Source organism: Salvelinus namaycush, chromosome 2, assembly GCF_016432855.1.
Source record: "Salvelinus namaycush isolate Seneca chromosome 2, SaNama_1.0, whole genome shotgun sequence".
Taxonomy (NCBI): Eukaryota; Metazoa; Chordata; class Actinopteri; order Salmoniformes; family Salmonidae; genus Salvelinus; species Salvelinus namaycush.
In genome coordinates this window covers 10,581,233-10,595,753 of record NC_052308.1, presented here as the reverse complement: position 1 = coordinate 10,595,753, position 14,521 = coordinate 10,581,233, and the positions used below count along the sequence as shown (strand labels likewise).

General features: G+C 49.0%; 1 protein-coding gene across 1 annotated transcript in view; it reads left to right on the top strand.

The window, feature by feature from the left end:
* The first annotated feature begins 588 nt into the window (after window positions 1-588).
* Window positions 589-14,521, top strand: part of LOC120024379 (CTTNBP2 N-terminal-like protein) — a 25,292-nt gene continuing 11,359 nt past the window's right edge. The window contains exon 1 of the mRNA XM_038968614.1: window positions 589-687. Coding sequence (XP_038824542.1) covers window positions 589-687 — 99 coding nt within the window. The remainder of the gene's footprint in view (window positions 688-14,521) is intronic.

Here is a 14,521-nt window from a genome sequence, read left to right as displayed (position 1 = left end):
ATCAACCATGTGTAGTTAACTAGTGATTATGATTTATTGATTGTTTTTTTATAAGATACATTTAATGCTAGCTAGCAACTTACCTTGGCTTCTTACTGCATTTGTGTAACAGGCAGGCTCCTCGTGGAGTGCAATGTAAACAGGTGGTTAGAGCGTTGGACTAGTTACCTGTAAGGTTGCAAGATTGAATCCCCGAGCTGACAAGGTAAAAATCTGTCGTTCTGTCCCTGAACAAGGCAGTTAACCCACCGTTCCTAGGCCGTCATTGAAAATAAGAATGTGTTCTTAACTGACTTGCCTAGTTAAATAAAGGTGTAAAAAAAAAACGTGCAAATCGGCATCCAAAAATACCGATTTACGATTGTTATGAAAACTTGAAATCGGCCCTAATTAATCGGCCATTCCGATTAATCGGTCGACCTCTAGTATTGGCCATCATATCCAAATATCTTGTTCATACACAAAGCAAAAAAAAAACATTTTCATCTCATGCACATAACTTCCGTGTTGGTATATTATAATGTATTGACAGTGTATGTCATGGTACTGACCCAGCTCCTCTCCCCGGCATGCCCATAGGAGTCCCAGATGAACATGGAGAGCCTGAGCAACCCAGAGCTGCTGATGCTGTTCAGTGTTCTGGAAGGAGAGCTGGAGGCCCGTGACCTGGTCATTGAGGCCCTCAGGGTAAGAGCTATCCTTCTCCCCAGTCTTTTCCCTTGTTTCATTTCCAGGCAGGGCCCCAATGTCCCTCAATGATGCCACCCATTGACTATAATGTGAGGTCTTAGGCATAGAGATATAACTATGATTTACACTTATGTCCGAGGAGTTTCCACGAAGCGCATGAAACAAATGAGAACATTGGTTGGAGTTGCGCATTCTGTTTACTGACAAGAGGACTACCTGAGAGATAGCAGGTTGGGCAGGTAACAGGTAGCTAGAGTGGAGCGACACCTGGGAGATTGCAGGTTGGGCAGGTAACAAGTATCCTACTACACCGGCTCTGATGCTCGTCGGATGCGGCAGGGCTTGAAAACTATTACAGACTACAAAGGGAAACCCAGCCACAAGATGCCCAGTAACGCGAGCCTACCAGACAAGCGAAATGCCTTTTATGCTCGTTTCAAGGCAAGCAACACTGAAGCACGCATGAGAGCACCAGCCGTTCCGGATGACTGTGTGATCACGCTCTTTGGTAGCCGATGTGAGCAAGACCTTTAAACAGGTCAACATTCACAAAGCTGCGGGGCCAGATGGATTACCAGGATGTGTACTCAAAGCATGCGTGGATCAACTGGCAAGTGTCTTCACTGACATTTTCAACCTCTCCCTGACTGAGTCTGTAATACCTACATGTTTCAAGCAGACCACCATAGTCCCTGTGCCCAAGGAAGCGAAGGTAACCTGCCTAAATGTTTATCACCCCGTAGCACTCACGTCGGTAACCATGAAGTGCTTTGGAAGGCTGGTCATGGCTCACATCAACACCATTATCCCGGAAACACTAGACCCACTCCAATTCGCATAACGCCCCAACAGATCCACAGTTGATGCTATCTCAGTTGCACTCCACACTGCCTTTTCCCACCTGGACAAAAGTATGTAAGAATGCTGTTCATTGACTATAGCTCAGCGTTCAACACAAAGCTCATCACTAAGCTAAGGACCATGAGACTAAACACCTTCCTCTGCAACTAGATCCTGGACTTCCTGACGGACCGCCCCCAGGTGGTAAGGGTAGGCAAGAACACATCTGTCATGCTGATTCTCTACACTGGGGCCTTTCAGGGGTGCGTGCTTTGTCCCCTCCTGTACGCCCTGTTCACCCACGACTGCGTAGTCAAACACGACTCCAACACCATCATTAAGTTTGCTGACGACACAACAGTGGTAGGCCTGATCACCGACAATGATGAGACAGCCTATAGGGAGGAGGTCAGAGACAGTGTGGTGCCAGGACAACAACCTCTCCCTCAATGTGAGCAAGACAAAGGAGCTGATCTTGGACTACAGGAAAAGGCGGGCCGAACAGGCCCCCATTAACATCGATGGGGCTGTAGTGGAGCGGGTCGAGAGTTTCAAGTTATTTGGTGTCCACATCACCAACGAATTGTCATGGTCCAAACACGCAAAGACAGTCGTGAAGAGGGCACATCAACACCTTTTCCCCCTCAGGAGACTGAAAAGATTATGCATGGGTCCCCAGGTCCTCAAAAAGTTATACAGCTGCACCATCGAGATTATCCTGACCGGTTGCATCACCACCTGGTATGGCAACTGCTCGGCATCTGACTGTAAGGCGCTACAGAGGGTAGTGCGTACGGCCCAGTACATCACTGGGACCAAGCCTCCTACCATCCAGGACCTATATACTAGGCGGTGTCAGAGGAAGGCCCCAAAAAATGGTCATAGACTTCAGTCACCAAAGTCATAGACTGTTCTCTCTGCTACCGCACGGAAATCGGTACCGGAGTGCCAAGTCTAGGACCAAAAGGCTCCTTAGCAGCTTCTACCCCCAAGCCATAAGACTGCTGAACAATTAATCAAATGGCCACCCAGACTATTTACATTGACCCCCCCCCCCCCCCCCCCCCCATTTGTTTTTTACACTGCTGTTACTCGCTGTTTATTATCTATGCATAGTCACTTTACCCCTACCTACATGCTACTACCTACTACAAAATAACTTGTCTAACCTGTATCCCCGCACATTGACTCCCCTTGTATATAGCCTCATTATTTTTATTGTGTTACTTTTTATTTTTTATTTTGCTAGTTTTACTTTAGTTTATTGAGTAAATATTTTCTTAACTCTTTCTTGAACTGCGTTGTTGTTTAAGGGCTTGTAAGTAAGCATTTCACAGTAAGAGCATGTGACAAATAAAATGTGATTTGATTTTAACAAGTAGCTAGAGTGGAGCTATACCTGGGAGATAGCAGGTTGGGTAGGTAACAGGTAGATCGAGTGGAGCTGTCACGCCTGCTCCTGCTCCCCCTTCCTGGCGCTCAAGGGCGCCAGGCTACCCGTCATCATACCCGTCAGCACCTGTTAGAATCAATACGTGCAGCTGTGTTCATTGGACTCACCTGGACTCCCTCACTTTGTTGACTGCCCCTGCATATATGTCTGCTCCTCTGTGTTGTTCCCTGTAGTAGCACTGTTTGTCGTGTCGTGTTTATGTCCAGGGGGCCACCACCGATAGAACTGGGGGTGCCTAAGCTGGCTCGTTGGGCTGTCACGCCCTAGCTGGCTCGAGAGGTTTCCTTTCCTCGGTTGGCTCGGCAGGTTCCCATCCCACATCATGCTTCAGCCAGCCTATGGGGCTTCTACGCCGCAGCGGGATCATTCGGCTCGCCCAGGGGGGTCGCCGGGTGGCACCCCTAGAGGGCAGGAGGGGTACTGTCATGCCTGCTCCCACTCCCCCCGTCATCATACGCACCTGTTACCATCATTACACGCAGCTGTGTTCATTGGACTCACCTGGACTCCCTCACGTTGTTGATTACCCCTGCATATATGTCTGCTCCTCTGTGTTGTTCTCTGTATTAGCATTGTTTGTCGTGTCGTGTTTATGTCCAGACGCTGTTACTGTCTCGTTGCATGTTCGTCTATATTAAATTGTTCACCCCCTGTACCTGCTTCTCATCTCCTGCGTTGGGCATTACAGGAGCTACATCTGGGAGATAGCAGGTTGGGCAGGTAACCAGTAGCTGGAGTGGAGCTACACCTAGGAGATAGCAGGTAACAGGTAGCTAGAGTGGAGCTACACGTGGGCAATAACAGGTAGCTAGAGTGGAGCTACACCTGGGAGATAACAGGTAGCTAGAGTGGAGCTAGAGTGAAGCTACACCTGAGAGGTAACAGGTAGCTAGAGTGGAGCTACACGTGGGCGATAACAGGTAGCTAGAGTGGAGCTACACGTGGGCGATAACAGGTAGCTAGAGTGGAGCTACACGTGGGCGATAACAGGTAGCTAGAGTGGAGCTAGAGTGAAGCTACACCTGAGAGGTAACAGGTAGCTAGAATGGAGCTACACGTGGGCGATAACAGGTAGCTAGAGTGGAGCTACACGTGGGCGATAACAGGTAGCTAGAGTGGAGCTACACGTGGGCGATAACAAGTAGCTAGAGTGGAGCTACACGTGGGCGATAACAGGTAGCTAGAGTGGAGCTAGAGTGAAGCTACACCTGGGCGATAACAGGTAGCTAGAGTGGAGCTACACCTGAGAGGTAACAGGTAGCTAGAGTGGAGCTACACGTGGGCGATAACAGGTAGCTAGAGTGGAGCTAGAGTGAAGCTACACCTGGGTGATAACAGGTAGCTAGAGTGGAGCTACAGCTGGGAGATAACAGGTAGCTAGAGTGGAGCTACAGCTGGGAGATAACAGGTAGCTAGAGTGGAGCTACACCTGGGAGATACGTTGGGCAGGTAACAGGTAGCTAGAGTGGAACTTCACCTGTGTCCAGTGAGAGGCATCATAGTTAAATGCCTGAACAGTTTATTGTTGCAGAGAATATCTTTGATTCATCCAAGTCTTTATGTTCCGCCAAGTTTGTTATTTTTGTACTAAGTTTATTGGTCAAGTCATCCTGCATCTGTAAATATTGTAAATAAAATGATCTCACTGAGGTGAACCGTCAACATCCTGTCTGCCTCCAAACTGTCCACTCCACCGCTTTCGGTTTCATGCTTCACAGGAGTAGCGGATGTAAAATGGCCAGGTTAGTAGTCCATAATCTTGGACAGTGGTTCGAGAGCAGAGTTAACCTTTACCTAATAGACTCCCTAAGCAGGCTTCTAGTGTTACTGTAGTATATATACAGGACAGCTGAAGACAAGACAGATACTCATTACCTGACCTCCCATGATTTAACCTGACCTTCATTGATGAGAGATCCTTTAGCCAACCAGGGAAGGAGCTCTACTTTAGTAGCCAGGATGTACTGCCACAACACTAGCCACTTAAGCTAATGTATGTCCATGTGCCTGGGATGAAAGGCTGTCTGGCTGTGGAAAGATGATCCTTTATCTCTCTGCAGTCTGAGGATTGTCTCTGGCTATTAATCCACATATTCTACTCATTCACATACTGTACAAAATGTGGCATATAGACAACAACAGAATTCAAATCTGCCTAGACTTCTGAGCTCATCCTAATATGTTGTATTGAGTACTGAGTACATTACAAAGTAACCTGGGTAATACAATAAACTATACCATATCCAGGTGAACAGAAATGTCAGAATTTAAGGACCCCGTAGAGCATTCTTGTGTTGTGTCTAGACCTCATTCCACACATCTACTGGGCACTGGCCATCTAAGGCAAGGCAATTTAGTGCGCCCTGCTAGGTGGATGGAAGATGACTACTGCAGTGTGATGGGTGGATGGAAGATGACTACTGCAGTATGATGGGTGGATGGAAGATGACTACTGCAGTGTGATGGGTAGATGGAAGATGACTACTGCACTGTGATGGATGGATGGAAGATGACTACTGCAGTGTGATGGGTGGATGGAAGATGACTACTGCAGTCTGATGGGTAGGTAGATGGAAGATGACTACTGCAGTGTGATGGGTGGGTGGAAGATGACTACTGCAGTGTGATGGGTAGATGCCAGATGACTACTGCAGTCTGATGGGTAGATGGAAGATGACTGCTGCAGTGTGATGGGTGGGTGGAAGATGACTACTGCAGTGTGATGGGTAGATGCCAGATGACTACTGCAGTCTGATGGGTAGATGGAAGATGACTACTGCAGTGTGATGGGTGGGTGGAAGATGACTACTGCAGTCTGATGGGTAGATGCCAGATGACTACTGCAGTCTGATGGGTAGATGGAAGATGACTACTGCAGTGTGGTGGGTGGATGGAAGATGACTACTGCAGTGTGATGGGTGGATGGAAGATGACTACTGCAGTGTGATGGGTGGATGGAAGATGACTACTGCAGTGTGATGGGTGGGTGGAAGATGACTACTGCAGTGTGATGGGTAGATGCCAGATGACTACTGCAGTCTGATGGGTAGATGGAAGATGACTACTGCAGTGTGATGGGTGGATGGAAGATGACTACTGCAGTGTGATGGGTGGATGGAAGATGACTACTGCAGTGTGATGGGTGGATGGAAGATGACTACTGCAGTGTGATGGTGGATGGAAGATGACTACTGCAGTGTGATGGGTGGATGGAAGATGACTACTGCAGTGTGATGGTGGATGGAAGATGACTACTGCAGTCTGATGGGTGGATGGAAGATGACTACTACAGTGTGATGGGTGGATGGAAGATGACTACTGCACTGTGATGGGTGGGTGGAAGATGACTACTGCACTGTGATGGGTGGATGGAAGATGACTACTGCAGTGTGATGGGTGGATGGAAGATGACTACTGCAGTGTGATGGGTGGATGGAAGATGACTACTGCAGTGTGATGGGTGGATGGAAGATGACTACTGCAGTGTGATGGGTAGATGCCAGATGACTACTGCAGTCTGATGGGTAGATGGAAGATGACTACTGCAGTGTGATGGGTGGGTGGAAGATGACTACTGCAGTCTGATGGGTAGATGCCAGATGACTACTGCAGTCTGATGGGTAGATGGAAGATGACTACTGCAGTGTGGTGGGTGGATGGAAGATGACTACTGCAGTGTGATGGGTGGATGGAAGATGACTACTGCAGTGTGATGGGTGGATGGAAGATGACTACTGCAGTGTGATGGGTGGGTGGAAGATGACTACTGCAGTGTGATGGGTAGATGCCAGATGACTACTGCAGTCTGATGGGTAGATGGAAGATGACTACTGCAGTGTGATGGGTGGATGGAAGATGATTACTGCAGTGTGATGGGTGGATGGAAGATGACTACTGCAGTGTGATGGGTGGATGGAAGATGACTACTGCAGTGTGATGGTGGATGGAAGATGACTACTGCAGTGTGATGGGTGGATGGAAGATGACTACTGCAGTGTGATGGTGGATGGAAGATGACTACTGCAGTCTGATGGGTGGATGGAAGATGACTACTACAGTGTGATGGGTGGATGGAAGATGACTACTGCACTGTGATGGGTGGGTGGAAGATGACTACTGCACTGTGATGGGTGGATGGAAGATGACTACTGCAGTGTGATGGGTGGATGGAAGATGACTACTGCAGTGTGATGGGTGGATGGAAGATGACTACTGCAGTGTGATGGGTGGATGGAAGATGACTACTGCAGTGTGATGGGTGGATGGAAGATGACTACTGCAGTGTGATGGGTAGATGGAAGATGACTACTGCAGTGTGATGGGTGGATGGAAGATGACTACTGCAGTGTGATGGGTGGATGGAAGATGACTACTGCAGTGTGATGGGTAGATGGAAGATGACTACTGCAGTGTGGTGGGTGGATGGAAGATGACTACTGCAGTGTGATGGGTGGATGGAAGATGACTACTGCAGTGTGATGGGTGGATGGAAGATGACTACTGCAGTGTGATGGGTGGGTGGAAGATGACTACTGCAGTGTGATGGGTAGATGCCAGATGACTACTGCAGTCTGATGGGTAGATGGAAGATGACTACTGCAGTGTGATGGGTGGATGGAAGATGACTACTGCAGTGTGATGGGTGGATGGAAGATGACTACTGCAGTGTGATGGGTGGATGGAAGATGACTACTGCAGTGTGATGGTGGATGGAAGATGACTACTGCAGTGTGATGGGTGGATGGAAGATGACTACTGCAGTGTGATGGTGGATGGAAGATGACTACTGCAGTCTGATGGGTGGATGGAAGATGACTACTGCAGTGTGATGGGTGGATGGAAGATGACTACTGCAGTGTGATGGGTAGATGGAAGATGACTACTGCAGTGTGATGGGTGGATGGAAGATGACTACTGCACTGTGATGGGTGGGTAGATGGAAGATGACTACTGCAGTGTGATGGGTGGATGGAAGATGACTACTGCACTGTGATGTGATGGGTAGATGGAAGATGACTACTGCAGTCTGATGGGTAGATGGAAGATGACTACTGCACTGTGATGGGTGGGTAGATGGAAGATGACTACTGCAGTGTGATGGGTGGATGGAAGATGACTACTGCAGTGTGATGGGTGGATGGAAGATGACTACTGCAGTGTGATGGGTGGGTGGAAGATGACTACTGCACTGTGATGGGTGGATGGAAGATGACTACTGCAGTGTGATGGGTAGATGCCAGATGACTACTGCAGTCTGATCGGTAGATGGAAGATGACTACTGCAGTGTGATGGGTGGGTGGAAGATGACTACTGCAGTGTGATGGGTAGATGCCAGATGACTACTGCAGTCTGATGGGTAGATGGAAGATGACTACTGCAGTGTGATGGGTAGATGGAAGATGACTACTGCAGTGTGATGGGTGGATGGAAGATGACTACTGCACTGTGATGGGTGGATGGAAGATGACTACTGCAGTGTGATGGGTAGATGCCAGATGACTACTGCAGTCTGATGGGTAGATGGAAGATGACTACTGCAGTGTGATGGGTGGGTGGAAGATGACTACTGCAGTGTGATGGGTAGATGCCAGATGACTACTGCAGTCTGATGGGTAGATGGAAGATGACTACTGCAGTGTGATGGGTAGATGGAAGATGACTACTGCAGTGTGATGGGTGGATGGAAGATGACTACTGCAGTGTGATGGGTGGATGGAAGATGACTACTGCAGTGTGATGGGTGGATGGAAGATGACTACTGCAGTGTGATGGGTGGATGGAAGATGACTACTGCAGTGTGATGGGTGGATGGAAGATGACTACTGCAGTGTGATGGGTGGGTGGAAGATGACTACTGCAGTGTGATGGGTAGATGGAAGATGACTACTGCAGTGTGATGGGTGGATGGAAGATGACTACTGCAGTGTGATGGGTAGATGGAAGATGACTACTGCACTGTGATGGGTGGGTAGATGGAAGATGACTACTGCAGTGTGATGGGTGGATGGAAGATGACTACTGCAGTGTGATGGGTGGGTGGAAGATGACTACTGCAGTCTGATGGGTAGATGGAAGATGACTACTGCAGTGTGATGGGTAGATGGAAGATGACTACTGCACTGTGATGGGTGGGTAGATGGAAGATGACTACTGCAGTGTGATGGGTGGATGGAAGATGACTACTGCAGTGTGATGGGTGGATGGAAGATGACTACTGCAGTCTGATGGGTAGATGGAAGATGACTACTGCAGTGTGATGGGTGGATGGAAGATGACTACTGCAGTGTGATGGGTGGGTGGAAGATGACTACTGCAGTCTGATGGGTAGATGGAAGATGACTACTGCACTGTGATGGGTGGGTAGATGGAAGATGACTACTGCAGTGTGATGGGTGGATGGAAGATGACTACTGCAGTGTGATGGGTGGGTGGAAGATGACTACTGCAGTGTGATGGGTGGATGGAAGATGACTACTGCAGTGTGATGGGTGGATGGAAGATGACTACTGCAGTGTGATGGGTGGGTGGAAGATGACTACTGCACTGTGATGGGTGGATGGAAGATGACTACTGCAGTGTGATGGGTAGATGCCAGATGACTACTGCAGTCTGATGGGTAGATGGAAGATGACTACTGCAGTGTGATGGGTGGGTGGAAGATGACTACTGCAGTGTGATGGGTAGATGCCAGATGACTACTGCAGTCTGATGGGTAGATGGAAGATGACTACTGCAGTGTGATGGGTGGGTGGAAGATGACTACTGCAGTGTGATGGGTAGATGCCAGATGACTACTGCAGTCTGATGGGTAGATGGAAGATGACTACTGCAGTGTGATGGGTGGGTGGAAGATGACTACTCCAGTGTGATGGGTAGATGCCAGATGACTACTGCAGTCTGATGGGTAGATGGAAGATGACTACTGCAGTGTGGTGGGTGGATGGAAGATGACTACTGCAGTGTGATGGGTGGATGGAAGATGACTACTGCAGTGTGATAGGTGGGTGGAAGATGACTACTGCAGTGTGATGGGTGGATGGAAGATGACTACTGCAGTGTGATGGGTGGGTGGAAGATGACTACTGCAGTGTGATGGGTAGATGCCAGATGACTACTGCAGTCTGATGGGTAGATGGAAGATGACTACTGCAGTGTGGTGGGTGGATGGAAGATGACTACTGCAGTGTGATGGGTGGATGGAAGATGACTACTGCAGTGTGATGGGTGGATGGAAGATGACTACTGCAGTGTGATGGGTGGATGGAAGATGACTACTGCAGTGTGATGGTGGATGGAAGATGACTACTGCAGTGTGATGGGTGGATGGAAGATGACTACTGCAGTGTGATGGTGGATGGAAGATGACTACTGCAGTGTGATGGGTGGATGGAAGATGACTACTACAGTGTGATGGGTGGATGGAAGATGACTACTGCACTGTGATGGGTGGGTGGAAGATGACTACTGCACTGTGATGGGTGGATGGAAGATGACTACTGCAGTGTGATGGGTGGATGGAAGATGACTACTGCAGTGTGATGGGTAGATGGAAGATGACTACTGCAGTGTGATGGGTGGATGGAAGATGACTACTGCAGTGTGATGGGTGGATGGAAGATGACTACTGCAGTGTGATGGGTAGATGGAAGATGACTACTGCAGTGTGATGGGTGGATGGAAGATGACTACTGCAGTGTGATGGGTAGATGGAAGATGACTACTGCACTGTGATGGGTGGGTGGAAGATGACTACTGCACTGTGATGGGTGGATGGAAGATGACTACTGCAGTGTGATGGGTGGATGGAAGATGACTACTGCAGTGTGATGGGTGGATGGAAGATGACTACTGCAGTGTGATGGGTGGATGGAAGATGACTACTGCAGTGTGATGGGTAGATGGAAGATGACTACTGCAGTGTGATGGGTGGATGGAAGATGACTACTGCAGTGTGATGGGTGGATGGAAGATGACTACTGCAGTGTGATGGGTGGATGGAAGATGACTACTGCAGTGTGATGGGTAGATGGAAGATGACTACTGCAGTGTGATGGGTGGATGGAAGATGACTACTGCAGTGTGATGGGTAGATGGAAGATGACTACTGCAGTGTGATGGGTGGATGGAAGATGACTACTGCAGTGTGATGGGTAGATGGAAGATGACTACTGCACTGTGATGGGTGGGTGGAAGATGACTACTGCACTGTGATGGGTGGATGGAAGATGACTACTGCAGTGTGATGGGTAGATGGAAGATGACTACTGCAGTGTGATGGGTGGATGGAAGATGACTACTGCAGTCTGATGGGTGGATGGAAGATGACTACTGCAGTGTGATGGGTGGGTGGATGATGACTACTGCAGTGTGATGGGTGGATGGAAGATGACTACTGCACTGTGATGGGTGGGTAGATGGAAGATGACTACTGCAGTGTGATGGGTGGATGGAAGATGACTACTGCACTGTGATGTGATGGGTAGATGGAAGATGACTACTGCAGTCTGATGGGTAGATGGAAGATGACTACTGCACTGTGATGGGTGGGTAGATGGAAGATGACTACTGCAGTGTGATGGGTGGATGGAAGATGACTACTGCAGTGTGATGGGTGGATGGAAGATGACTACTGCAGTGTGATGGGTGGGTGGAAGATGACTACTGCACTGTGATGGGTGGATGGAAGATGACTACTGCAGTGTGATGGGTAGATGCCAGATGACTACTGCAGTCTGATCGGTAGATGGAAGATGACTACTGCAGTGTGATGGGTGGGTGGAAGATGACTACTGCAGTGTGATGGGTAGATGCCAGATGACTACTGCAGTCTGATGGGTAGATGGAAGATGACTACTGCAGTGTGATGGGTAGATGGAAGATGACTACTGCAGTGTGATGGGTGGATGGAAGATGACTACTGCAGTGTGATGGGTGGATGGAAGATGACTACTGCAGTGTGATGGGTGGATGGAAGATGACTACTGCAGTGTGATGGGTGGATGGAAGATGACTACTGCAGTGTGATGGTGGATGGAAGATGACTACTGCAGTGTGATGGGTAGATGGAAGATGACTACTGCAGTGTGATGGTGGATGGAAGATGACTACTGCAGTGTGATGGGTAGATGGAAGATGACTACTGCAGTGTGATGGTGGATGGAAGATGACTACTGCAGTGTGATGGGTGGATGGAAGATGACTACTGCAGTGTGATGGTGGATGGAAGATGACTACTGCAGTGTGATGGGTGGATGGAAGATGACTACTGCAGTGTGATGGGTGGATGGAAGATGACTACTGCACTGTGATGGGTGGGTAGATGGAAGATGACTACTGCAGTGTGATGGGTGGATGGAAGATGACTACTGCAGTGTGATGGGTGGATGGAAGATGACTACTGCAGTGTGATGGGTGGATGGAAGATGACTACTGCAGTGTGATGGGTGGGTGGAAGATGACTACTGCACTGTGATGGGTGGGTAGATGGAAGATGACTACTGCAGTGTGATGGGTGGGTGGAAGATGACTACTGCAGTGTGATGGGTGGATGGAAGATGACTACTGCAGTGTGATGGGTTAGTGGAAGATGACTACTGCAGTGTGATGGGTGGATGGAAGATGACTACTGCAGTGTGATGGGTGGATGGAAGATGACTACTGCAGTGTGATGGGTGGGTGGAAGATGACTACTGCACTGTGATGGGTGGGTAGATGGAAGATGACTACTGCAGTGTGATGGGTGGATGGAAGATGACTACTGCAGTGTGATGGGTGGGTGGAAGATGACTACTGCACTGTGATGGTGGATGGAAGATGACTACTGCAGTGTGATGGGTGGGTGGAAGATGACTACTGCACTGTGATGGGTGGGTAGATGGAAGATGACTACTGCAGTGTGATGGGTGGGTGGAAGATGACTACTGCACTGTGATGGGTGGGTAGATGGAAGATGACTACTGCAGTGTGATGGGTGGATGGAAGATGACTACTGCAGTGTGATGGGTGGATGGAAGATGACTACTGCAGTGTGATGGGTGGGTGGAAGATGACTACTGCACTGTGATGGGTGGGTAGATGGAAGATGACTACTGCACTGTGATGGGTGGGTAGATGGAAGATGACTACTGCAGTGTGATGGGTGGATGGAAGATGACTACTGCAGTGTGATGGGTAGATGGAAGATGACTACTGCAGTGTGATGGGTGGATGGAAGATGACTACTGCAGTGTGATGGGTGGGTGGAAGATGACTACTGCAGTCTGATGGGTAGATGGAAGATGACTACTGCACTGTGATGGGTGGGTAGATGGAAGATGACTACTGCAGTGTGATGGGTGGATGGAAGATGACTACTGCAGTGTGATGGGTGGGTGGAAGATGACTACTGCAGTGTGATGGGTGGATGGAAGATGACTACTGCAGTGTGATGGGTGGATGGAAGATGACTACTGCAGTGTGATGGGTGGGTGGAAGATGACTACTGCACTGTGATGGGTGGATGGAAGATGACTACTGCAGTGTGATGGGTAGATGCCAGATGACTACTGCAGTCTGATGGGTAGATGGAAGATGACTACTGCAGTGTGAATGGGTGGGTGGAAGATGACTACTGCAGTGTGATGGGTAGATTGCCAGATGACTACTGCAGTCTGATGGGTAGATGGAAGATGACTACTGCAGTGTGATGGGTGGGTGGACGATGACTACTGCAGTGGTGATGTGTAGATGCCAGATGAACTACTGCAGTCTGATGGGTAGATGGAAGATGACTACTGCAGTGTGATGGGTGGGTGGAAGATGAATACTCCAGTGTGATGGGTAGATGCCAGATGACTACTGCAGTCTGATGGGTAGATGGAAGATGACTACTGCAGTGTGGTGGGTGGATGGAAGATGACTACTGCAGTGTGATGGGTGGATGGAAGATGACTACTGCAGTGTGAGTAGGTGGGTGGAAGATGACTACTGCAGTGTGATGGGTGGATGGAAATGACTACTGCAGTGTGATGGTGGGTGGAAGATGACTACTGCAGTGTGATGGGTAGATGCCAGATGACTACTGCAGTCTGATGGGTAGATGGAAGATGACTACTGCAGTGTGGTGGGTGGATGGAAGATGACTACTGCAGTGTGATGGGTGGATGGAAGATGACTACTGCAGTGTGATGGGTGGATGGAAGATGACTACTGCAGTGTGATGGTGGATGGAAGATGACTACTGCAGTGTGATGGTGGATGGAAGATGACTACTGCAGTGTGATGGTGGATGGAAGATGACTACTGCAGTGTGATGGTGGATGGAAGATGACTACTGCAGTGTGATGGGTGGATGGAAGTGACTACTACAGTGTGATGGGTGGATGGAAGATGACTACTGCACTGTGATGGGTGGGTGGAAGATGACTACTGCACTGTGATGGGTGGATGGAAGATGACTACTGCAGTGTGATGGGTGGATGGAAGATGACTACTGCAGTGTGATGGGTAGATGGAAGATGACTACTGCAGTGTGATGGTGGATGGAAGATGACTACTGC